This window comes from Abramis brama (assembly GCF_963993115.1).
Source record: "Abramis brama genome assembly, chromosome: 19".
NCBI lineage: Eukaryota > Metazoa > Chordata > Actinopteri > Cypriniformes > Leuciscidae > Abramis > Abramis brama.
Window position 1 is genome coordinate 22,324,844 of NC_139981.1, and position 27,167 is coordinate 22,352,010.

Sequence of the window (27,167 nt, forward strand, 5' to 3'; positions counted from 1 at the left end):
TTTTTTTTTAACTCTGCCCGGGCTCGGGGTATTATTATTTTTTAATAACGCAGGTTAAAATACGGGAGATTTACGGGAAAATACTAATACGGGAGGACGGCGGGAAAGAAGGGTAAAATACGGGACTTTCCCGGCCAAAACGGGATACTTGACAGGTATGCTTTAGCAGTAAATCCGTTTTATGACAGTTGATAAAGATATGTGAAAAAATTGAAAACATTTAGAAATGTAAGTGCATAAAAAACAAAAATTGGATCGCTCATAAATGTGTCGCTCCAATATACAGTCTGTCAGGTATTTTTTTTTTCCGCCTAGACAGCACAATGTTAATGCGATGAAAACTTATATTTATAGTTCGGATACTGGCTATCAATGTGCTTGACGGTAGGCGGTTAAGGATAAGAGCTGTAAGTTAAACAACAAGTTGGTTATATCGCAGAGCTGTTTATGAGAAATCTTGAGCACATACAATTTTTATAAAAACGTACATTTTAAGAAGGTTTACCAGTGTTGTGACCAGTATTCTGAGACATATGCAAAATACTCGCGTTCTTGCGAAATGATTGGCTTTTTCGTTTATCGTTGTTTACGTAATGCCCCGCCCCCTCAGTGTGTCTGCCAATCAGAAGCGGGGAATGTCAGGGAATTAGATTAAAAATAAATCAGGTGTTTTTTTTTTTTTAAATGTACATCATTGTTTAGCACATACAGTATTTAGAAAATAACATTATTTCATATTAATTCGAGCTATTGTAAAATTATAATTATAATACATTTCATAATGACAGTTCAAAAAAGGCTGATGTTAGACTTTGTAATCATGCTACTCTCTTATTTTATATCAGTGATAAATTGTTTAATTCTTTCTGGTTTGTCATGTAACAGTAGCTTTTGAGAGAGAGAGAGAGAGAGAGAGAGAGAGAGAGAGAGGCGCGGGCGCGGGCGCGATCGAAAAGTCGCAAAGTGTTTACTTATATTTGTGTGTGTCAGAGCCATAGAGAGAAATGAAATAAAATAAAAACATTTATGATTATTATCAATGTTGAAAACAGTTATTTACATTTTTATTTCATGATGCTATGATGAATAGAACGTTCAAAATAACAGCATTTATCTGAAATCTAAAGCTTTTGTAACATTAAACACTACCGTTCAAAAGTTTGGGGTCAGTAAGAATTTCAATTTTATTTTTGGGGGAAAGAAATAAAATAAATCAATACTTTTATTCATCAAGTATGAGTTAAACTGATCAAAAGTTACAGTAAAGACATTTATAATGTTAGAAAATATTCTATTTTAAATAAATGCTGTTCTTTTGAACTTTCTATTCATCAAAGAATTTAGAAAAAACTTTGTACTCAACTGTTTTCAACATTGATAATAATAATGAATGTTTCTTGAGCATCAAATCATCATATTAGAATGATTTCTGAAGGATCATGTGACACTGAAGACTGGAGTAATGATGCTGAAAATTCAGCTTTGATCACAGGAATAAATTACAGTTTAAAATATATTAAAATAGAAAACAGTCATTTGAAATTGTCATAATATTTCACAATATTACTGTTTTTTTTAATTGTTTTTTATCAAATAAATGCAGCCTTGGTGAGCAGAAGATACTTCTTTTAAAAACATTAAAAAATCTTACTGACCCCACACTTTTGAACGGTAGTGTATATACACACACTATTATAATTTTGTTCATTTATTTTCCTTTATTCTCTTGCTTTCAGGCTTGTTCAGGAGGTTCAAAGCTATGTTGAGCAATTTGGTGATACTTGTGCAGCAAACACGGCTGTCAGCAGGTAAACCACAACACTAGCTGTTTGTAATGTGTGTAAGATAGAGGTCACTTTTGATGCACTAATGAGTAATGTTTCATTAAAGCATTCCATAATTGTGAAGAAATGTTGTGGTATGCACATTTTAGAGGTTGGCATCATTGACTAGGCATGACTTTTATAAATAGACTGTGGTTCAAAACTACTTGAATTAAATATATTCATTGTACTTTTCCTCATACAGTAGCATGTCAAATACTTTGATGCTGATTTACATTTATTATTCTGAATCTCATTTCCAGTGATAACAGAGACGATCAGTTTCCTCGAGTGTGTGCTTTGGCTTTCCTCTGCCGCTTGAATCCATCTAATCGTCTCCACCAGCGTCTGATGGAAGAGCTCGTGCAACGACTACTGAGGAAGGTTTGTGTTCAATTCTTAACTACAGCTCTTACTGGAAATTGGGTGTTTAATTCTTAAAGAAAGCACTTCCTGAAAACAGTGAGTGTGTGTTTGATTCTGTTCTGTTCTTCTCATGGTTATTGCATGTGTTTATGATTAAAGTTCCCTCCTGTTTCTCTTTTCCTTCCCTCAGGATGCCGAGATTTCAAAATCCAAAGTACGTTACTATAGCAACTCCATCCAGCACAGAGTGAAGAACCGCGTGTGGCAGACGCTGCTGCTGCTACTGCATAAACTCAGACCGGTTAGATCTCTACACACACGCACACATGCATATTAATACACTTTGATTTCAAGGATTTTGGCCGATACCAATTTGATAACAACCTCACTAAACATTTCTACTAAACATTACTTGATTAAATCTGGTGGATGTATAACAGGCCTACATAGTAAGACGGGCACAATGAAGAAAAAATATTAATTAATTAAATATTCTATAATAATGACTTTTTTGATAGGCTGTTATTTGTAATAGTCGGGTTCCGGAAATATTTTTTCCATTCATTTTCTCCATAGAGAAATTCGATTTTTAACCATTAAAGACAACCTTACTGGGATTGTAGTTCTTTCCCTCACTAAAGCCGTAAAATACACAGTCTTGTACCTTTTGTTTTTTTTAATCACATTTAAAAAAAAAAATAAAAAAAAAAAATTGTTCACCTCATGGGTAATTGGCTTGGTTCATGGCTTATAATACTTTAACAAAAACTTTTTTTTAAATCCCTATAGGAAAAATGAATGGAATTTTTTTTTTTTCGGAACCAGCGCTACTGAAAGAGTGGGTGGGCACTAATGCAGTCTATACTAAATAAATCAATCATGCTATTTTTGTTTGTGTGTGTTTTGTTTCTAATCTTTTTTTTATTTTTTATTTTTTATTTTTTTTTACAAACATGAGATGCAAACTAAACATTTTTTTCCTCACACATGGCAATAGCAGATGAACTAAGAAAATCTGATTTTGTGTGTATATATATATATGCAATTTATTTTATATAAATTATTAAACTAAAAAAAAAAAAAAAATCTAACCATTTTTTATTTACAGACACACACACACACATTATTTTTCCATATGAAACTTAGTTAAGTTTTTGAAGACTTATATAGTCACTTTAATAGTGTACTTTGTTATCTGTCACAGGAGTTTGTGTCGGACTGTGTGTTGAGTCACGTGTGTGAGGCCGGCTTCTGCAGTAACCAAGCATCCGTCAAGTACCTGATCGAATGGACCCTGATCCTGATCCTCCACCTGAACCCGTCTCGCATCCAGAACCTGTGGAACTGTTTCAGTCTGGTGAGTCTGAACTTATCAACACACAAACCTCAATCTACAAACAGGTGCGACACATACACAACAAAACCAGGCTTGAAAGCTTCTCATTCCAAGTTCTGCGGTAGAAAAAAATAACTAGATTAAACTCGGACAGGAGGAAGTATTTTAACATCTAAAATATTACACACAGCAGCTTGAGTTATGTAGATATGTCTATTTACTGGTAAATCATTTGTTTTGCAGGAGCATGAGAAGACAAAAACAAGCATTTGCACTTTTCTCTCTGTCCTCGTGCACCTGAACGTCCTCTTCCCGAAACTGCAAGATAAGGTGCAGTTTTTATCATCTGAATCTAATTTCTTCCCCTGCGAACTGGAAGAAATCAACATTTATTTGTGTTTTCTCTCAGGAGGTGCAGTGGCGTAGAGCGGTGGAGGTGAGCCTGCAGTGGTGTTTCAGTCATAACTTCAGCGTTCGTCTCTATGCCCTGCTCGCCCTTAAGAGGGTGTGGGAGCTGGAGGACGCCCGTGTCCTGGAGGAAAACCTGGGTGGGCTGACCACGGTGGTCCAGGCCTGTTTACAGCAGGCTGAAGCCATGCAGAACACCGGGTGAGAAAAGATTCACTCATTAACCCTGTAAAGCTCACTGCATCTTATTTGATTCGGGAATTTCAAAGGCCTCTAAATTATCGACATGATCAAAACTTTGCTGAAAAACCTCTAATGCCTTCTGATGTGTAATTGATAGTTTATGCTTTTTTAGCAAGTAAAAGGCCTTTTAAAGGATTAGTTCACCCCAAAATGAAAATTTCCTAATAATTTACTCACCCCAATGCCATCCAAGATATCCATGTCTTTCTTTCCTTAGTGGGAGAGAAATTATGTTTTTTTTGAGGAAAACATTTCTGGATTTTTCTTCTAACAATGGACTTCATTGGTTACCATCGTTTTTAAGTCCAAATCAATGCAGTTTCAAAAGTTGTAGGGGCTGTACACGATCACAGCTGAAGAAGAGGTTGTTATCTAGCGAAACGATAGGTCATTTTCAAAAAAATAAAATAATTTATAGACTTTTTACCTTCAATAGTTCGGATTGAGCTGATCAACAAGCGGACAGGGAACTACGTCATCACGCTGAAAGGTCACGCCGCGCCGGCGGAAGTACCGCCCCACTGTTTACAATGCGACCGTACGTAGGAGGATAGTTCAAATAGTATTGTTTGCTATTATATATATAGTAATAGTATTCAGTGAATATGAATATGAATAGTATATGAATAACATTCTGATGAATATGAATAGTAGTTCAAATAGTATTGCCGGCGCCGGCGTGACCTTTCAACGCGATGACGTAGTTCCCTGTCCGTTTGTTGATCAGCTCAATCCGAACTATTGAAGGTAAAAAGTCTATAAATTATAATTTTTTTTTTTGAAAATGATCTATTGTTTTGCTAGATAACAACCTCTTCTTCAGCTGTGATCGCGTACAGCCCGTACAACTTTTGAAACTGCATTGATTTGGAGTTAAAAACGATGGTAACCAATGAAGTCCATTGTTAGAAGAAAAATCCAGAAATGTTTTCCTCAAAAAACATAATTTCTCTACCACTGAGGAAAGAAAGACATTGATATCTTGGATGGCATTGGGGTGAGTAAATTATTAGGAAATTTTCATTTTGGGGTGAACTAATCCTTTAATATAACTGTAAAAATGTCCCGCTTCAGGTCGTGGTACATGTGTATTTTTTTGCTGGGAAATCTTTACTGATTTTTGTTTAGTAAATGTAAGAACTTTAATATTTAAGATGAACACTTATTGGACTGAAGCTGCTTAGGTTTAATTGATTATCCATAATTTTTTTTTTTTTAGAAAGATCATATTAAATTGTGATCTTCAGGCTTTTAATGAACGTATATTTGTCAGTCATCATATGTTTTCCCCCCACGATAAAAACTACAGAGCTTTGAAAATAAGCATTTAAATATCTTACTAAGACATATTATTGGGAGATATAGAGTGACAACTGATATTTATAACCATTTTATGTAAGTAGTCTGATATACTGTGATACAGATCTCATTCATTTACATTAAGTCTATCAGAATTTTTTATCAGCAAGTGCACCAAACTGCATATTTTGTTTGCTCAGTTTGGGCCTCTGAATATAACTGGTGTTTTTTCCTCCTTTAATATGAGCTCCATATCTGCTTTACAGGGTTTAATAGACCTGCTAATGTGATTCTAAATTATAGCGACACATTTTGGGACTGGGTTTTCTTAGATTCTCAGATGAAACCTGGAGATACCAGAGACTTTTAAAACTTGTTTTTTTTTTTCTCCACAGAAATGCAATAAAAAATTGGTCTAGAATCCAGGAGCATTTCTTCTTCAGTGCTTTCCACCCAATCAGGGATTACAGTGTTGAGGTGAGATCTCACACACACTGTTTTGCTATCTTTGTGGGGACTCTCCATAGGTGTAATGATTTTTATACTGTACAAACTGTATATTCTATTCCTTTACACACACACATTCCTTTTTTTCTATTGTCTGTGTATAATGTGATTTGTTCTGTGCTGTCATAATCCATCAGCATCACGTTCTCTGCTTCCCCAGACAATATTCCAGACCTTTCCCAGTCTCTCAGAATTGGCAGAAGATGAGTGGCTTCCACTGTGGAAATTTGAGAGTTTTGTTGTTTTCCCGATGTGCGCCGCCCTGCCATTGAAGAACCGTGTGAGGGATCTCTGTGAACTCCAGCCTGGTGACTGGATCCAGCAGGACAAAGGTAATCACCACGTGAGGGCAGCAGAGAGCAGGAACCACACCACACTTATAAAAAACACAAGAATCCGAGAATCTTCAGCTATTTCCCTTGTTTCAATCAGTGTGAGGGAAACGATCTTGTCAGCTCTAATGTTCAGTGTTTTACAGCACCAGCTAATTTGTTAGAAGAAGAGTGAAATCATTACATTACAAGCACACGTTTTATGTCTGATAGGTGTTTTGGAGCAGGACGAGCGCTGGGCAGAAGTTCAGAAGAAAATCACCCCGTGGAAGCTGAGCGTCCAGGAGCAGGAGCCTGAGCTCATGGCCCAGCAGAGGGCAGCACGCCTGGGCAAACTCACCAGCAACCTACTGGTGGTCGCATCGCTCATCGACAAGCCCACCAATCTGGGCGGTAAGACAAATAGACAAAATTAATGATAGTAATATTATATAGGAGAAGAGATCAATACAATTGTTTATGATGGCTAAACCCTAAACCCTAGAAAGCATCTGATCATAGCGATGTGGATGTTTGAATGAGCTCCGCAATTCAGCAGTGAAGGCATATTTAATATAGCACTTTATACAATAGATTGCTTTAAAACAAGCAGCTTTACAGTATTGAATATAAAACAGTGTCATGTAGTCATGGATTGACTATGCACTTTCTGTTTCTGTTTCTGTCTGTAAAATATATATATATATATAGTGAGAAAAATAAGTATTTGAACACCCTGCTATTTTGCAAGTTCTCCCACTTAGAAATCATGGAGGGGTCTGAAATTGTCATCGTAGGTGCATGTCCACTGTGAGAGACATAATCTAAAAAAAAAATCCAGAAATCACAATGTATGATTTTTTAACTATTTATTTGTATGATACAGCTGCAAATAAGTATTTGAACACCTGAGAAAATCAATGTTAATATTTGGTACAGTAGCCTTTGTTTGCAATTACAGAGGTCAAATGTTTCCTGTAGTTTTTCACCAGGTTTGCACACACTGCAGGAGGGATTTTGGCCCACTCCTCCACACAGATCTTCTCTAGATCAGTCAGGATTCTGGGCTGTCGCTGAGAAACACGGAGTTTGAGCTCCCTCCAAAGATTCTCTATTGGGTTTAGGTCTGGAGACTGGCTAGGCCACGCCAGAACCTTGATATGCTTCTTACAGAGCCACTCCTTGGTTATCCTGGCTGTGTGCTTCGGGTCATTGTCATGTTGGAAGACCCAGCCTCGACCCATCTTCAATGCTCTAACTGAGGGAAGGAGGTTGTTCCCCAAAATCTCGCAATACATGGCCCCGGTCATCCTCTCCTTAATACAGTGCAGTCGCCCTGTCCCATGTGCAGAAAAACACCCCCAAAGCATGATGCTACTACCCCCATGCTTCACAGTAGGGATGGTGTTCTTGGGATGGTACTCATCATTCTTCTTCCTCCAAACACGTTTAGTGGAATTATGACCAAAAAGTTCTATTTTGGTCTCATCTGACCACATGACTTTCTCCCATGACTCCTCTGGATCATCCAAATGGTCATTGGCAAACTTAAGACGGGCCTTGACATGTGCTGGTTTAAGCAGGGGAACCTTCCGTGCCATGCATGATTTCAAACCATGACGTCTTAGTGTATTACCAACAGTAACCTTGGAAATGGTGGTCCCAGCTCTTTTCAGGTCATTGACCAGCTCCTCCCGTGTAGTTCTGGGCTGATTTCTCACCTTTCTTAGGATCATTGAGACCCCACGAGGTGAGATCTTGCATGGAGCCCCAGTCCGAGGGAGATTGACAGTCATGTTTAGCTTCTTCCATTTTCTAATGATTGCTCCAACAGTGGACCTTTTTTCACCAAGCTGCTTGGCAATTTCCCCGTAGCCCTTTCCAGCCTTGTGGAGGTGTACAATTTTGTCTCTAGTGTCTTTGGACGGCTCTTTGGTCTTGGCCATGTTAGTAGTTGGATTCTTACTGATTGTATAGGGTGGACAGGTGTCTTTATGCAGCTAACGACCTCAAACAGGTGCATCTAATTTAGGATAATAAATGGAGTGGAGGTGGACATTTTAAAGGCAGACTAACAGGTCTTTGAGGGTCAGAATTCTAGCCGATAGACAGGTGTTCAAATACTTAATTGCAGCTGTATCATACAAATAAATAGTTAAAAAATCATATATTGTGATTTCTGGATTTTTTTTTTTTAGATTATGTCTCTCACAGTGGACATGCACCTACGATGACAATTTCAGACCCCTCCATGATTTCCAAGTGGGAGAACTTGCAAAATAGCAGGGTGTTCAAATACTTATTTTCCTCACTGTATATATATATATATATATACATATATACATATATACATATATACATGTATACACACTAGTGCTGGGCAACGATTAATCGTGATTGATCGCATCTAAAATAAAAGTTTGTTTACATAATACATGTGTGTATAATTTTTTTGTATATATAAATACACACATATGCATGTATATATTTAAGAAAAATTTGTTATTTAGATATAAAATATTTATGTATAAATATGTGTGTATATATATATATATATATATATATATATATGCAAATATTTCTTAAATATATTTTTATTTGATATTATCTTAAACTTATTTTGGATGCGATTACAGGGTTCCCGCGGTTCCTTAAAAAGTCTTAAATTAGATTTTTTTAAATTTTAGGCCATAAAAAGTCTTATTTTAAAAATGTTAGATGACACTTTACTGTGCATTCACACCGCCGCCGGCGAGAGCGTCAAAGTGGCCGTAAGTCATTCATTTTCAATGCGAGTCGGTGGTGAGCTCCGGCAAGGGCGGCGCGGCGCTGCGCTTCTTGGACGGTGAGAGCGGCGAGAAGAGTTGAGGTCAGGTCAACTTTATGGTAATGAGCTATGACGTGGTTCGGCAGCAACCAATCGGAATGTAGAAGTCCTCCGCTTGGGAGGATTCCAGAGAACGCAGTCAAGTAATTCGATCTACATCAGAGTGTCAGAGCTCTGACCCCGCATCTTTCTACGGGGAGAGGGCGTTGGCAGGGCGGCGAGAGCGAATTTTGCCGCTCTCGCCGGCGGCGGTGTGAACGTACAGTTAGACATATCTAAATGCTTTCCAAATTAAAACTATCTAATTAGCGTAAGTATTATCTTTTAGAAAAAATGTCCATAGGTGAAAATGCTCCTGGAAATCAATTTAAGGTGGCAAATATCGCCCCTTAATAAAAATGTTAATTTCTGTCACTTCTGTGAACTGACCACTGCATAGAATATGAAAAATATGAATATTTTTGTGAGTCTGCTGTCAACAACAGGCCTAAACCAGCTATGGTACTAGTACAAAAATACAATAAGTAAAATATCATCTAATTATTATCAACAAAACTATATCGAAATTTCGAGAGATATTTCTTCAGGTCTTAAAAAGGTCTTAAAAAGCCTAAAAAGTGTGCAGCAACCCTGGATTAATCGCGATTAATCATTGCCCAGAACTAATATATACCTAAAGAAAATAGTGATTAGTGATATAGATATAAATATAAATGCAGATCCCACTGTTTTGATTAAATAAAATGAAATACAAGTTTTTGCTCTAGTTTTATGCATATAGGTGTTCTCTAAAATTAGATTTTCTTCCTAAAACAAGAAATAGTGCAATATATTATCACCTTTCTTACAGTACCACAAATATATCATATTGTGATGTGTATCGCCAGATTCTTTGCGAAACATAGCCCTATTATATTATTGAGTGCATCCTGTGATGGTCTTCATTGTCTTTGCTGTGACAGATGCTAGTGTGTCTCACACTGTTTTCATTCTGTTTGATCTTTGTTGTTTTCTGAATGTCATCATTGCAACTATAACAGAGACATTCAACACACACACCTTTCCTCCTGAATCAACCAACAAATCTGTTTTAACACAAGCTCATTAAAAAAGGCTCATTCATCACATTCAAACATTCTGCACAAGCCAACTATTGTTCGTTTGATAAGCATATGGTTTTTATTCATCCAGTTTTATCAGTTGCATTCAACAAGACTGATAAAAGAAACCACAGATGAATATGAATGTCTGTATCATATAATATATGTGAAATGTTTTTTTTTAAAATGGGTTTTTGAAAGAAATCTCTTATGCTCACCAAGGCTGCATTTACTTGTTTGATCAAAAATACTGTAAAATCATTAATATTGTAAAATTATTGCAATTGTTCTATTTTACTATATTTTAAAATCTAATTTATTCCTGTGATGCAAAGCTGAATTTTCAGCATCATTACTCCAGTCTTCAGTGTCACATGATCCTTCAGAAATCATTCTAATATTCTGATTTGATGTTGAAAACAGTTGTGCTGCTTAATATATGTGTGGAAACTGTTTAATTTTTAAAACAGTTAAAAATTAACTGTTTTAATTTTTCCATCCATCATATTTTCGTCCATCATATTCCGTCCATCATATTTTCCCGATCGAATTAAGACAACGAACCCTGAGAGAAAATCCTCTTGTGTATATTTGAGATGCTCTCAAGTTCCAGTCTCGCTCCCCCCTATCTATCTAGACGCGTTGCTATTAAGACTATCAGAGGACTAAACCGCAAGTGTTTGTGTGTCTGTTCCAGGTCTGTGCAGGACGTGTGAGATCTTTGGGGCCAAAGCTCTGGTTCTGGACAGTTTGCGACACATTAATGATAAACAGTTCCAGGCGCTCAGTGTGTCTTCAGAGTTGTGGCTGCCAATGCTTGAGGTGTGTTTTTATTTCTGGCCAGATATAGATTCTTTATTTGTATAGACTATCAATTCTGTTCAGTTTATTTTGCAGCCTTTTTGACAAATATATCGGTTGCAGAAATAGTGATTTTTTTCAAAACAATTGTTTCCACAATTGTGGTACTAGGGGTGCAGAAATTACACACTGCAGCTTTAAAGAAATAGTTATATTTTTATATTTCCTCTAAGTGTGAGCTGAAACAAGCCTAGAGATGTTATTCTTCATAATCATGCATTACATCAGCCAAATACGTACCACACGAAACCATCAGAAGGTTTTGTGGGGTGAAATGTAGAACATGAGCATTCTGTTGATTGAATCTGTCATGATTAATGAAGCCGTTCAGAAATCTCAAGTTATCTGCCTTCATTTTCCAGGTGAAGCCCGCCGAGTTGTCAGATTACCTGCAGCTGAAGAAGAGAGAGGGATATTGGGTAATAGGCGTAGAGCAGACATCCAACAGCCAGAGTTTACAAGATTACACGTTTCCTGAGAGAAGCCTCCTTTTACTCGGGTAAACCAACACCTCCAACTCACCGTCCAAATTCTGTCTATATGCAGTGGCCCCAAAAAGTGTTTGTACATCTCAGCCACACTCAAAAATATATGAAAATGTAAAATATATGAAATATATGAAAACAAAAAAAATATATGAAAACAAAATGTAAAAACTTAAAATGTGGTTGTCAAACAACCACATTTTAAGTTTTTACATTTTGTTATGTAATGCAAAGATATTTATACATTTTTAAGGATCAGTGACCCTAATAATTAATTGCTGACTTTCATAAAAAAGGATGCGTCTTTTAAAAATGTAGTTTAAACGTACATTATGTAACTTTTTTTCAATCCTTCTTTCAAAACATTTTTTTGTCTTACCCTAATTCACTATGGTAAGCCTATAATGTGATTGACCCTTAATTGTTTAAATACATTTTGAGGCCATTGTACAAGTGATCTCTTTCAATTACTTGTTATGAAGAGCAGGGTTGTGAAGGGATGTGAAAATAGAAACGTTTCAGTGTGCGCTGACGGTGCAGTTTAACATTATGAGGCTAATTGATGTGTCTCTCCCTGTGAGATTTCCTTACCTCTAAATGCAGAGAGAGAGAGAGGGGCATGTTCTGACATGCCGAGCGCTCATCAGCAAAACCACCCAACATATTATTTAAAAGCTTGGTTTATTAGTTCAATCAGCACCTGCACTTCTTATCTGACCTCCTCAGCAGGCCTAGATGGTCCGTGTACTTTTTGATCATTTCATTTCCTGTTTGGAATGGAATAACCAGAAATGAAAACCAGCTCGTTTATTCGTTTTTTAGTTTAGTTTAAAAAAACGAAAAATTCACTGACAAATGCACTTTAAATTACGTGACCAGCAACATATTTCTGCTTCAAATATTGTGCGTAGTTAACAGTGAGTGGTGGTTTCAGACATTATTTTATTAAAGTGCATTTGTCAGTGCCGCACTCGTACTGACTCTTATTCTGCCTGACAGAAAGAAAAGCTCGTTGCTTACTGAATGCGGAGTGTTTTGACCAATCAGATGAAAGGGGCGTTTCAGCGCCGCCCACGTGTGCAAATGAAATATTGAACCCATAAACTGATTTGTAAACCACAAACGAAAAATGAAAAATCAAGCCAAAATCTCATTTTTCGTTTTTTAAACTAAACTAAAAAAAGAATAAAAGAGCTGGTTTTCATTTCTCGTTATTCCATTCCAAACAGGAAATGAAATGATCAAGAAGTACAAGTACCCTAGATTAAATTAGTTTTTCACATTTTACAGCATTTTTACAGAATGCATTTAAAGACAATGTAAATATTATTTTGTTTTATTAAGATTTAAGGTAATCTATATGCTAGTGTAGGCCTACTTCTATATTTACAGAATGCATTTAAAGACATTCAGATTTAAAGATTAAATTTTTTTTTTTTTTATTAATTAAGGTTATCATCTATATGCTAAAGTTGACAAACTTTCAGTAGATAGGCTATACACATTAACATTTAGAGCCTTTCTCTTTAAGGACGATATAGCAAAAAATACAGATGGCTGATCTTGTCCGAAGAGGCAAATACTAATTTTTGTCCAATATAATTCCCAAATAGCATTTCATTTTCCATGTGCTTCTTCCAAAAGGAAATACGGGAACCAAAAATGCACTTAAGTAAATTATATTTTGAGACATTAAACAGGGTAAATGTTTTAAACGGAGACTGTCGAGAAATCAAATTGGTCAAATTGATTGGGCAAATTAATCAAAATAAACATGCTAGTTATAGGGGATATGTATTGTAGAACTGTGAATGATGGGCGGATATCAGCTGAGCTTTTGCGGGTGCCGATTTTGCGTGGGTCTGCTCATTGGCGTAAAAGTACCATTTTAAATGGCTTTTATAAACTCATTAGCTTGACTTGAACATACATTAGGGACCTTAGCATTCCATCGAATATTGATTTTTGAATTCTGCTTGGTGCGGTGCATGACTCTAAAGTGTCTGTTTGTCTCCGAACAGTAATGAAAGGGAAGGCATTCCTGCAAACCTGCTGCAGCTGGTGGACGTGTGTGTGGAGATTCCTCAGAACGGTGTCACCCGCTCCCTTAATGTGCACGTGAGCGCCGCCCTGCTGGTGTGGGAATATACCCGCCAGCATTTAGGACAAAACCCCGCAGCCCCTCGGTGCTGAATTTGCTGAGCAAGTCTTCTGTGTTTTAGCAGAAAACATCTGTCAGTATTTGGGAGATGTTGCATTTTACACCATTTTTCTAAGGAAAAGTTGTGATGCATAAGATGCATTTTGCATGACAAGACTCCCCAAATTTAATTAGAAATATCGAAAACTGCTTCGTTCATATTTAAATATGGCATCTATCCATATACCGTCTGTTGTTCCTTTTCCTTCCCTTTGAGTTTTTATTTTTCACTCTGTATTGACAAGTGTTGTTTGATGACTTTGTGTTTTATCTTATATTTTAAGAGACGTATTTTAACATACCTTTGAATTTCGATTAAATAAACTGTTTTCTCTCTCACAATGACTAAGTTGATATTTAATGCACATTTACACATCATATTTGTTCCCACACATGTAGCATGGAAAAATGCAATGCAAAAGGTCTCAATTAATCACATCCATAGCCGCCGTGATCCCTTGAGAAACTAAGCATCTGTGTAAATATAGACTGTTTAAATGAGCCACATATTCAAGCGGTCTGTTTTCTTTAGCTGTGTAATTCACAAGTCAAGCGTTTGATTTTTCCATGTTGTCATCGCTGTGGATAAACTGATGAAGGGACCCTGGAGATGGTAAACTGCACTGTCAGGTGCTCACAGGGCAAATGAAGAACCAGAGAGGAGTCAGAAGCAAACTGTCTGCTTTAAGTATAGGCAGGTTATTATTTTTTGATCAAATACTGTAATATATTCTTAAATGAGCTTTTTGCATTCTTATGGAAGATTGATTTTTTTTCTTTTAAACTAAATGGCCAGGTTGCTTGTGACGCACCTGAGATCGGGATATCAGACTGAGTGTTTTTAAATGGAGTCCTCGGCTGGTGAGTGGTTTGATTCAGATGAGTCTGAGTTTCAGATGCGGACTGCACTGAGGAACTCAACCGTTCTGTCGCCTCGAGCGCGTCTGGTGCTGGAGACTCTGATGGTGCTGATGAGTCTGGCCGCAGTGACGGGTGAGCTTTACACTACGCTTCAATAGTGTGTGTGAATGTCAGAGATGTCGTGTGGACATGAGAAAGTTTTGCATTTGATGTATATGAATTATGGTATAAGATCAAATGATTTGTGTTAAGTTGTATTAGCTGTAACATGCAAAAACTAATATTTTAGAAGAAAACATTTCTTGTAAATATAGTTTTGACTGGTATCTAAAACAATGCTAACAAAATCCATAGCCCTAATGACATCATCCTGCAGGATATGACTATTTTTGGTGGGAAACGACAACCCAAACATCAAGTATTAGCAATCAATTTGATGAAGTTTGTAGTGTGTTGTGACATTATGTGCTTTTTCCTTTCTCTAAAACATTCCATCCTGTAAGATATTAGTATGAAAATAATATATTTATTTTTAATCACATTTTGGTAACACTTTACAATAAGGTTTAAGTTGTTAACATTAGTTAATGTATTAACTAACATGAACTAACAATAAGCAATACATTTGTTACTGTATTTGTTCATCTTTGTTAACATAAGTTAATCAAAACCCAGCTGTTTATTGTTTGTTTATGATAGTTCACAGTGCATTAACTAATGCTAACAAATACAACTTTTGATTTTAATAATGTATTAGTAAATGTTGAAATTAACATTAACAAAGATTAATAAATGCTGTAGACATGCAGCTGTAGACATTACTAGTTCAATGTTGTTAACTAATATTAACTAATGAAACCTTATTGTAAAGTGTTACCTATATTTGGGGTGATGTCAAGAAAAATAGAAATAAAATACATCAATCAAAACTTACTATGCTGTAAGATTCAGAACTGAAAAACGCTTTACTCATTCCAAATAAACTATTGAAACTAAACTGCAAAATCATTGCAGACATCTGTGCTTTTGTGACATCACACTCATAAACACATTGACACAATATATAAAAAATATTGACATTGACATGATTTCTTTTTTCTATTTTATTTTATTATTTTATAATAGAATTTGTACAAAATTAATAAAAAAATGTGTTTATTCTGTTGTGCTTTTGTTCCTCCTTTTCAGGAAACATTCTGGTCATTGTGATTGTGGCAGCCACAAAAACCTTCCACACCGTGACCTCCGTCCTGATCATCAATCTGGCCATTAGCGATTTCTTAGTGGGAATAGGCATCATGCCGTTTGTGGCAGTTTCCATTATGAACAACGGATGGGTCAACTACAATGTTAGTACATAATGCTTTACATCCAACATTTATAACTTAAAGGTGAAGTGTGTGAGATGTCTGAACCACTAGCAAGACCAAACGGAATCGCAAAAGTAATGACCGTTTCCAAACGAGTTTCCCCACCATCTGCCATTCGCTGACCAAGCCATTAGTCCCGCCCCCAAACTCAAGCCATTGGTTGAATTAATGTTGCAGGTTTAAGGCCTGTTCATAATAAAAATGATAACGGAGGATAACGTTCTTTTTATAATAAGAACCCCCCAGTTTTAAATGCTCAGAGCTCTTAGTGATTTCAATTATACCGTTCCTCTATCGTTATAGTTGTGGTGTGGACTTCACTATTCTCTTAGAGTTAAAGGGTTAGTTCACCCAAAAATGAAAATTCTGTCAGTAATTACTCACCCTCATGTTGTTCCAACCCCGTAAGACTTTCGTTCATCTTCGGAACACAAATTAAGATATTTTTGATGAAATCTGAGAGCTGGCTCACTCCTCCATAGTCAACCATAAGTGTTGAAATAATAAAGTAGTTTTTTTTTTTGCGCACAAAAGTATTCTCGTCGCTTGATAAACTTTTTTAAACACTTTTTTTTTCTTTACTAACTTTCTGGCCGGCAAGTTTCAATTACAAAGAAGCCTATGGAGGAGTGTAATTTAATTTGTGTTCCGAAGATAAACGAAAGTCTTACCGGGTTGGAACAACATGAGGGAGTAATTACTGACAGAATTTTCATTTTTGGGTGAACTAATGCCTGTTCACCCAGATAACCGCAACTATAACGATAACTATATTACACCAGTGAATGACAACGTTCTGTTTATTATAAGCTCTTTAAAGTCAGAAGGGTTCTGATTGGCTGTCAATGTTTTTAACATTCATCAGTAGAAAAAAAAAGTGCAGAGGTACCGAAGTCAGTACTGAATAAAAAAAAATGTGTCGATACCAGCATTTCCCTCTTGCATTTTGAGCGCTGTTGAACGGATTCTTAAACCCCTCTGATTGGCCATTGCGTTCACGTGGTTGTGGTTGGCTACCATGATCAACGCTTCATCAAGCGCTTACACAGATACACACAGGAGCGTTTGAAAGCGACATCTATCAGCGGATCTGTCAATCAGTGGATATATTATGGATCCGCTGATAGATGCCTGCTTTTAAACGCTCTCGGGTGTATCTATGTAAGCGCTCTATGAAGAGCGTCAAAGATGTCATTGTTGATCATTGTAGCCAGTCACACACGTCAACACAATGGCCAATCACAGACATATATGTTGAGCGCATCAGCACAATGACCAATCGGAAGTGTTTAAGAATCTGTTCAACAGCGCTCAAAATGCTAGAGGGAAATGCTGGAATTCAAAACTTGGTTCCTAGACTTGCTTCCTAAGTCGCTACTTTTTGAAAACTCTACTAGGATGATTGACATTCTGAAACAAACATAGCAATGTTTTGCATAGAACCAGTGTTTATTTTAACATTGATAAAATGACATACATCACCTTTAAGTTGTTGAAGCTACAAAATAACATTCTGAGTAGGGATGCACTGATATGAAAAATTTGGCTAATTTTCCTTTTTATTTGAAAGCCGATAACCGATATTTTGACCGATAAATCTAAATCCAAATTTTTATATTATTTTTGAGAGCCTGTTCATAAAAACAAAAGTCTCACCATTAAAAGTCATGTCCCAAGCAATTTTATGTAGCCTATATGACAGACTTGCGCTGCACATGCTGCACTTAACTGTATTTTCCTTTTTTTTTAAGTGATTCTAATCATAGCAATTCAAAGCAATTCAAAACCATCATGGTGAACAGTGCACATCTATAGTGTCTGAGCTGAAGGAAATAATCCCTTATTATTCGTCTTTGATATATTGTCCAAATTTTCTTATCAGGCCGATAACAATAACATTAAAAGTGAACATATCCACCACCATATCGGTATCGGCATATATATCGCGCATCCCTAATTTTGAGTGCATTAACAGATGTTTTTGCTCATTTTGAACTCTCTCTTGATCTTCCAGGATCTATGTCTGTATGTCGGCTACACATCCTCAGTCTACTGCACCGCGTCAGTTTTAACACTCGCTGCTATTGCCCTGGACCGTTACTTCTCCATCGTGGACTGCCTGCGGTACGGTTCCCGCTGCACGATATGGAGAACCGGTTCCGTGGTGATATGGATTTGGCTGCAAGCTATGTTGACCAGCTGTCCTCCTCTCCTCGGCTGGAGCAACATCAGTTTCGTGGCTCCCATGTACAGCTGTGCCGTGAACTGGGCCAACAGCCCAAGCTACACGGTCATTATGGCCTCCTTATCTTTTCTTCTACCGGCTATAGTCATCTTATTCTGCTATGTGAAGATTGTCCGCGTGGCACGATACCATGCTAGGAGGATCCACAGTTTGGAAGAACATCTCCAGCATAACAGAGCCACGTCTGTCTTGAATCTCCAACACTCATTCATGGACACCTACACACCATCCAGGCTGATTTACTACGTGAGTGGGAGGTTTGTGACGGATCAGTTAGATGTTCCTGATGAAGTTGCTCCAGATGCACCATCTGAGATGTCTTCCAAGCCAACTGGTGGACGTCTGCAATCTTTCATGGCTCAAATCCATACCAGTAGCCCTCAACATCCCAGTCAACCTCAGCATCATGGAGTTCTGAGGTTATTTCTGGTCATCGCCGCTTTTTTCTTTTGCTGGACGCCCTACATCAGCGTAACTCTGGTGCAGGCCACCGAAACCGCCCTGTCCCGGCCCAGGAGCGTTGTTCCCCCGTCTGCTGTCACTTTCTCCTATTGGCTGGTGCTGTTTAATTCAGATATCAACCCGTTGCTGTACGCTCTCCTCAGCAAGCGCTTCCAAGGCGCCTTCCAGAGTTTGAGATGGAAGATCCAGGCCAGTTTGGGATGCGTTGTGGAGAAAGTAGGAGCTGAGAGATCTACAGGTGGAGGTGAGAGTGACCCCACTAACAGATTGACCCACAGTTCCACAGCGCACTCCAGAAACGATGGGGAGTCGACGTACTCTTCCGTTTTTGCTCTCAGCTCTCAGTTTCACAACAGCCTGAGGGAGCAACTGAATAATGTTCTTCCGCTGGCCACTTGTTCTCGTCCTGTTTGTCACGAATGTGGCGGACGGGGTTCGAGGGAGGTGGACCACCTGCAGGTTCCCTCCAAACAGCGTGAGCGGAACAGACTCCCTTATTCTGCTGCTACTAAAAAGAAACAAGCCACATTCTTTTATGGACAGATCACAGTTAGAGTGGAACATATTTGCTGAGTGCATCACATACAGTCCTGCATAATGGAGACAAAGCTGAATGTTATTTGTATTTTGTGGGTGGATGATTATTTCAATGGAATGTTATGGGTTCAATAAAATGTAAGTTCTATGAGGCATTAAAAAGTTGAAATAATAATATTGCCATAATGAGGTTGTAAAGAAAATGTAAAGTTTTACAAAGACAACTGAAAAAACAAAAAAACAAAAACGTATTGATTATTTATTGTGAAAATGTAGCTTTGCCACCACAGGAATAAATTACATTTTAAATATATATTAATATTTAAGAATAATATGTGTTTTTAATCAAATAAATGCAGCCTTGGTGAGCATAAGAGACTTATTAAAAAAATCTTAATTGTTCCAAACATTTGACTGCTATCGTATATATTTATATAATGGATTATTTGTAAAATATATATTTTTCAATATTTAAAGCAAAGGTTTTTATTTATTATTTATTTGTTTGCTTATGGTTGTAACACGGGCCAGTGTTTTAGAGCGCTTTAAAGCAGAAAAAGTGAAGGTCATGTTTTTTGTTAAAGCACTTTATTCAATACAAAACTGTTTTTATTTTAGCTTTTAACTGGTCTAAATCTTCACTTTTTTTAGGTGGACCTATTTTGTATGTGGATGAACTTGAGGTCATGCGTTGCTGACATAATTTCTGTAGGTTGTGGCTTGTCATGTTAAAGTTACTGGGGTTTACCAGCGTTACGTGTTTGTGACATTTAAGTGAACAAATGAAATAACATTTTTACACAAGCAAGGTCAGTAAACAATTTTTTTATATTAGCCTCACGCTAACTTTCTTTTAAGAAACTATTTTAATGTTTACTGCCTGGTCTGTGTTCTTCCTTATAGGTGCTTTATAATAACTGCATTTTTAATTTGTACTGCCAGTTATGTTGATGACTTTTATTTTCCTCTCAATTTCACCATTACCATCTTCACTCTGGTCAAAAAGGCAGATTGGCAATATAAAACAACACATGGATTGGAACATCGATTAGTACAAAAATAAGATTGCATCATGGTCTTTAAACTATGTATAATTGTCTTCTCTGATGCATCAAATTCTGCGCAGAAAATGACGAAATTTGAAACGATTTAACATAACTGGCAGCTTTTATCTAATCAAATTTTGACACAAGGTATATTCTATTTATTAAAACATTCCACAAATTCAATTGATGGATAATTACTGAAACCCACTAAGATGGTCTCTGTGAAATTGGGCATGTTAAAAAAACCATTCATTCTCAGCATAAGCCTGTTTGATATTCATCAGTCTATAGGATTGGTTTGTTTAGAAACAAAACAAACAGAGAAAATATAGATTTACATGATCCATGTGAAAACAGACAAAGCGGATCTATTAAATGGATGATTTATTTGTTTTCTTGTCATTTTCCTCAAATGTGATCGTAATGCATTTCAGTGTAAAAATCATTCCTTACAAAGGTTTACAATAATGTCTAGCAATAATTCCAGAGGAATACAATATTATATTTATTGTCATCATAACAATGACAATGGGAGACAGTGCTGATGAGATCCTATTGCAAATCAAAGAAAAGGCAGTGAAGCCATCATGTAGCATTTATTGGCGTTTTCTGCATGCGTTTTCCTGTAGAACTAATTTCCATCCAATGGAACAGTCCATAAGATAAAAAAAAAAAAATATGCAATGCATTGTTTAAAAAAAAAAAGTGACTGGAGCCTTATGAAGTGCAGGATGTTTTCAGTGTATCTAAAGGTGGCTATCAGTTCCAGTCACCACCTTTTTCAAAGCACATAGTGTAGGTGCACTTTTCAGAAATGGTCATACATTCACTGGATGCACATGCCACCCTTTAACGGTAACACATCTTGCTGAAGATTGCCTTTTCGGTTCGCCAATACTGCCCCTGAAGTGTCCTCACAGTGGTTAGCATGTGACTCTGAAAAAAATGTGATGGAATCAAAGTATAGCTTCAGTATAAACAGTCTGGATGCTGTAGTTAACCCCCTAAAAATCTTCATTCACAGTTTAGGAAAGGAAATCCCTTTAGACCTCAGATGCACCCATAGGACGGTAGACCTTTGTTTGTACAAGGAGAGCTGGACATCTGCAGTCTTCCAGCATCCCAGTAAACCTCAGCACCATGGTATCCTATTCCTGTTTCGCTCTTTCTCCTAGACCCTCCAATTGATGTTAACCAACATGAGTTTGAAAACACCTTCATTCACAGTTTGGGAAGGGGAGTCCCTCAGATGCAATTGTTGCTAGGTAGAACTTTGTTGTATTAGAAGACAGCATATGTTGCAGTTCTTAATGTCTACGTCAATGTTTGGCACGTGTTCTAATGGGCACTGGTAGTGATTCGTGCCAGTCAGTCTGAGCTCCAAAAAGAGTGTAACCATCTGAAGATCTGCAGGGACTCTTTATTGTGGAGATATTGGTTCATGGGTCTCTTGAGCAGAGGTCTCAAACTACCACTAGCCTGGTAAAATCCTCCATTTGGGCCTGTTTTACGACCATACAGTTGAACTACATAGAGTTAATGCATAGCATAATGCTCTGTATGTTTAGTGGAGTAATAATGCTTGTATTCTAAACTACTTAAATGTTCTTTTCTGCAATTAACAGTGTAAGAAAAATCACAAGCTAGCTGTGACATAACAATCAGAAATATTTCGATATAAAAAAAGACTACAAAGCTATCAATCTACATATGATATTCAAAATATTTTTATATATATATCAGACAGGCAAATAAAGTGGCTGGAGTAGCTGTAGTGCATCAAAAATAGAAACTTCTATCCACTGAAGACTTATTGCCACAACAAGACTGTTCCCTGTGTAAACCGCTCCTGTTTGAATCTAGTTTGATGTAGATATATGTAACTCAAACTTTTCTGACTTTGACTTATTTTCAGTGCCGTGCAGTGTTTGCTTGTTTTTATTAAATGGGCTACAGCTGTTCTTTTACATTCAAGTTTTAGGCCTGTAAAAGCCATGTGGATAATAAGAAATGTATAAAATTAAATTGCAATATATAATATACATTAAATTACAACAATATATAAAATAAAAATGAAACATTATTAATTGAAAAATTAAAGTCTATAAATGGATTTGTGGGCTTGATTTAAGGATAAACTTGACACTTGATAGCCCAAATTTGCCCCGTAGGTCAGTCGTTTGAGACCCGTAGGTCAGTCGTTTGAGACCCCTGCTCTTGAGTTCCAAGACCCAAGTCATTGTTCCAATCCACTTACAGTTGTAAGATACGCAAAAAAAAAAAAAAGGTTTGGCTTTAGGAAATCGTCTGTTATAATGTGCATGAGGGTAAATGATGGCCTACGGAGTCTCGTTGACTGAGGAATATTAGGGAATGAATGTCCTTCCCAGCATCATCCAGTCACTGGAATAAGAACGGGAGAAGGTTTGTGCGTGTCAGTGAGGAAACGTGGACATGGAGGTCCTGGCCCGTCGGGTCCAGTTGAGTCCTGAGCTGGTTCCGGTCTCAGCCGGTTCAACAGGCTGTTCCCGCTTTCTGAGTTTGGTGCCGAGCTCAATTAAACACTGATCCCAGTCCTCCGGTAACAGCAGCATTAGGAAGCCCAGACAGATGATCAACACGGCGATGAGTCGCACTGTATTGAAGTGGATATCACAGGTGTACAGGTCCACCACTGCAACACCAACAACACACACTTTAGAGCCACCACGGCAAAATATCTATGAAGTTGCAATGACTGCCCACTTTGCTGAACATACTGATTTTGCAGAGTTAGACGCGTTCCTGGGTCAACATATTTTGTTGATCCTGGAACAACATTCTGGTCCAAAAATTTTGTCCAAACCATATCCCTACCCCTAAACCTAACCCTACCCGTAAGCTATGCCTAAAATCAGAAGGAAATGCTCTGTGAATAACATTGATGTAGAAGCACCTAACTCGCCTTTACTTGACATACTGTAAACTTGTCCCTCAAATCTGATTGGACTGTTGTTCCAGGATCAACAAACATGTTGATCCAGGAACATGTTGCACTTGGTGAAATCAGGTTCTGCCACTTTGCTAGCCTCAGTGGGACAGGGTTCAAAAACAGTTTTACAAAAACCTTTAAAAACAGATATACAATGAACTAAGAGTGTAATTGTATATATCCCTTTAAATCAGTCAGTGGCACAAAATATAGGTTTTATATAAACAAGTTTGTTTTTATATTTACAAAAGTTTACTTTGATGAAAATGAACTCACTTGCATTGACAGGGACACTCAGCACAATGCCGAGTGAAATCAGCTTAGGGTATGTAATGGCAATGCCAAAATTCACCAGCATATTGAATGCTGTAGAAGAAGAAAATGAAGAACAGTTATATGTTATATATCTCTTAAGACAGTTATTCTAATTGTTGCACATTACATAAACAATACTCTACTTATAATAATATACTTTTTTCTGTCAGTATTTTATTTACCTAGTAAGAGTCCAGCCACTCCACACATGTAGGCCCAGGGAAGATCAGCTATGGATGTGAAGTACTCAACATGTGTGAAGTACAGGATAACTGGCACAAAGCTCATAAAGACAAAGTTTGCACCGCCGACAATGGTTAGAAACAGAGCCGCCTCTCCAAACTTGGCACTGCCCAAGACGAGCTTGAAAAGCACCTGAGAAAACAAAAACAAAAAGACCAGCTCAGATAAGTTTGTTTCGGTTAATTGGTTCATTCAGGTGGTTCATTTCAATGATCATTCAATGCTATTCACATTATACTTGTTTTATTTTAGCTGTAATACATTCACCAGCCACTTTATTAGGTATACCTGATCAACTGATTAACTCAAATATTTAATCAGCCAATCACACAGCAGCAACTCGGAGACATGGGCTCCGTCCGGAAACAGAACAGGGGAATGAAAAGAGTAATTTAACCATCTGAACAGAACCATCAGTTTCTTATTTCAAAGCACCTTGTTAAGCGTATAATAAACCTCTGTTTAGTTAGTTAATTGTACGGTACTTGCAATGCCTTTGCCGTTGAACGAGTGTACGGATATGCAGTCTCGGGAGAAAGTCTTGATGGTTCAGGGGTCAGATGGTGCTGAAGTTGCAATTGATTTTCTCCATGTTGAATGAAGAAATTATGATAAACTTGCGATGTTAGCCTGTCTCAGTTGTTGTCGAGGTATTACAATACTTGAGGCCCTGTTGACGTGGTTGTGCCAACTCCGGGACAAAGATCCCTTGGCATTCCACACGGACAGTAACCAGGAGAAGACGAGAGAGAAGAAGAGGAGAAGAACCATGTGCAGGTGCACTTTAACTTCTACGGAGGTCACTCCTCCAGGGTGGTCAGTAACTTAAGCTTTAGAAGGGAACATTTACGACTCTTTGTCTTCAAGCATAGTATTTTGCATATGTAACTGGATCGGGTGTTGATGCAGAAACTATTAAAGATTCTTGTAATATATATGTAATATGCAACATATTAATATTACAAGAATCTTTAATAGATACATATTATACATACATATTATGTATCATCATATAATATACATGATCATTTAGATCATCAAAATACAAATTCGTAGATACCAAAAAGGGTATAGGTGAGTTTAAATTAACTAGTGGTTCTATCATAAAGCATGCATAAAACGGTATACAATACAAAATACACAATGCCACCTTGGAATTATAAGGTTCTATCTGCATTCTGAGCAGTTTTGAAATATTGAGCTTCAAAGTTTTGCATTCCATACTCCTTTGTTGATAGACCATTTTTGTTTCTAAAAAAACTCCCAAAATGTACACAACTTAAAAAAAAAAAAACACTTTTTCACATAATATAAACAAGTTGTCACAGAATAAGAATAATAATTTTTTTACAAAAATGTCAGAAAGAATCTTATAATTCCAAGATGACGACCATACAAGTAATAATCCTACACAAAATGGGTCTTATTCACTAATAATTGCGTACACTATTCGTATTTATACGCACATTTAAACTTCTCATGTAGCCTAAACATTCCGCCAAATTTACAACACATGCGTATGTACATGTTCTTAACCTTGTTATAATGTTGATGAAGTCGTAGTATTCTAAATGAGCGACCACGTGCCTGAGGTAAGTAATTTACATAAAACACACCAAAGCCATGTCCATATGAGGGCATTTTCTTTCGTCACTCTCGGCAAACATGACACTCTCTAAAGATGCATTCTGGCCTGAGAGCACACACACAGCAAGATCCCCGAGCAATGACAAGAGTGGCATCCTTAAAACAAGTTAGTTCATCAAGTGTATTCATCACCTAACAATAAATATTTCACAGACTTTTTTACGTTAGTGCAATGACAAATTAAAGCAGTTATTTTATTTTAGAAGCAAACATGTATTCGCAATATCTAGTGTTTTTTACGAGTAATATATGTGTAAATATGTGTCAATTTGGTGGCTATAAAAATCTTACACAAGAGGGCAGCAGAGTTCATCGCATGTAAGGTAATTTGTCACATTTTATTAAAACACATTTAAAGGGGAACTATGCAGTTTTTTTTAGCTTAATTTACCTTAACTGAATAGCTTCGCAGTCATTGGAATGGTTATATGACTTTTTTCAGGTTGAATGGTGGCCGTCTCGCTTCCCCCTAGCGCCTTTGAGCGGAAAAACCACCCTCGCAACTTTGGGCCGGCGGGCCGCGTCAGGAAGTATCGCATGATATCAGGTCTTGCGATGTAATGAATTGCTTTACGGCACTGCACACATTCATTTATATATTATCCTTCTGTGTATCATACATGCCTCAGTGGACATGGCTCTGTGCGTTCGCCGGCTTCTTTGAAAACAAATGCACATGACCAGAGGGAGAAGATGGGAGGGGGGAGAGTCGCCAAAGAGTTTTTATGACAGTGTTGTAAAATATCTATTCTGAAGCTGTAGGGGGAGCTCTATAGAGAAACCTGCGAGCAAAAAGCGAGAAAACAGCAAAGAAATTGCCAAAACTGCATAGCGCCGCTTTAAGTGTTTTAAATGTTTTACAAGTTTTAATTACAAGATTTGTTGGTCATAATATACATGTATATTTTTATATGTTACTTTTTACATCCTTGTTTTATTCAATTTTTTTCTAAGTGTTTTATAGCTTAATGTTCACTTAAGGTAGCCTATGTCTAAAGAAATTGACTTAAAAAGTAAACCTACGCTAAAAAAAGGGGGGTGTCTATCGGCTCGGTTGGATGTCTATCGGCTCGCTTACGGTTAAACTTTCCGCGACTGCGCAACTGGGTTATAGGTTGCCAGGTTGAGGTGACAAATGGGTTGAAATTGTATATGGTGTGTGGATTGTGTGAATATAATGCATTTAATACAAGATCTGGCAACTGGTCAACATTAGACAAACATATTGGTCCGATTATTCATAAAGGAGTTTGGGCCATGCAAATTACAGGAGTTTCCCGGGAGAAATAACAAACTGGGAGGGGTCCGGGAGATAGGGCTAAAAAACGGGAGAAACCTGGGAAAAGGTTGACAGGTATGCGTTAGGCAATTATTTCACAACCTTCATTGTATGCACTTCGAAAAATTACAGAGGTCCTGACCTCGAGGACCTCAATGGTGGGTGCGGCCCACATCTGCTCTATAAAAGTCCTGGATGGACAGCATTTCTATAAAGCTACTGATACATAAACCATAAAGAATTAAACAATTTATCACTGATATGGAATAAGAAAATAGCATGATTACAAAGTCTAACATCAGCCTTTTTTGAACTGTCATTATGAAATGTATTATAATTATAATTATAATTTTACAATAGCTCGAATTAAAGGTATAGTGGAGGATTTTCTTTTTCCGGGTGGATCATCAAGACTATTGGTCCTC

At 37.2% G+C, this 27,167-nt stretch overlaps 3 protein-coding genes across 7 annotated transcripts in view; 2 read left to right on the forward strand and 1 right to left on the reverse strand.

Moving 5' to 3' along the window:
• The window catches only part of tarbp1 (TAR (HIV-1) RNA binding protein 1), a 31,726-nt gene extending 17,620 nt beyond the window's left edge, over positions 1-14,106 (forward strand). Inside the window, exons 18-29 of the mRNA XM_084092604.1 lie at positions 1,737-1,808; positions 2,087-2,207; positions 2,380-2,490; positions 3,394-3,546; positions 3,769-3,855; positions 3,935-4,134; positions 5,871-5,952; positions 6,143-6,314; positions 6,528-6,707; positions 10,918-11,042; positions 11,444-11,580; positions 13,588-14,106. Coding sequence (XP_083948730.1) covers positions 1,737-1,808; positions 2,087-2,207; positions 2,380-2,490; positions 3,394-3,546; positions 3,769-3,855; positions 3,935-4,134; positions 5,871-5,952; positions 6,143-6,314; positions 6,528-6,707; positions 10,918-11,042; positions 11,444-11,580; positions 13,588-13,759 — 1,612 coding nt within the window. The 3' untranslated portion in view covers positions 13,760-14,106. The remainder of the gene's footprint in view (positions 1-1,736; positions 1,809-2,086; positions 2,208-2,379; positions 2,491-3,393; positions 3,547-3,768; positions 3,856-3,934; positions 4,135-5,870; positions 5,953-6,142; positions 6,315-6,527; positions 6,708-10,917; positions 11,043-11,443; positions 11,581-13,587) is intronic.
• A 132-nt stretch (positions 14,107-14,238) lies between these two features.
• On the forward strand, positions 14,239-19,429 carry LOC311070080 (5-hydroxytryptamine receptor 1D). The gene is made up of 3 exons (XM_084093738.1): positions 14,239-14,759; positions 15,816-15,976; positions 18,012-19,429. Exons 1-3 carry the CDS (start codon positions 14,612-14,614, stop codon positions 19,275-19,277), a joined length of 1,575 nt encoding a protein of 524 aa, XP_083949864.1. The 5' UTR covers positions 14,239-14,611; the 3' UTR covers positions 19,278-19,429.
• A 3,051-nt stretch (positions 19,430-22,480) lies between these two features.
• Positions 22,481-27,167, reverse strand: part of slc35f3b (solute carrier family 35 member F3b) — a 78,293-nt gene continuing 73,606 nt past the window's right edge. For all 5 annotated transcript variants that reach the window (XM_084092816.1, XM_084092817.1, XM_084092818.1 and 2 more), the window contains 3 exons: positions 23,756-23,948; positions 23,535-23,624; positions 22,481-22,961 (listed from right to left, as the gene is read on the reverse strand). In XM_084092816.1, coding sequence (XP_083948942.1) covers positions 22,723-22,961; positions 23,535-23,624; positions 23,756-23,948 — 522 coding nt within the window. In that variant the 3' untranslated portion in view covers positions 22,481-22,722. The remainder of the gene's footprint in view (positions 22,962-23,534; positions 23,625-23,755; positions 23,949-27,167) is intronic.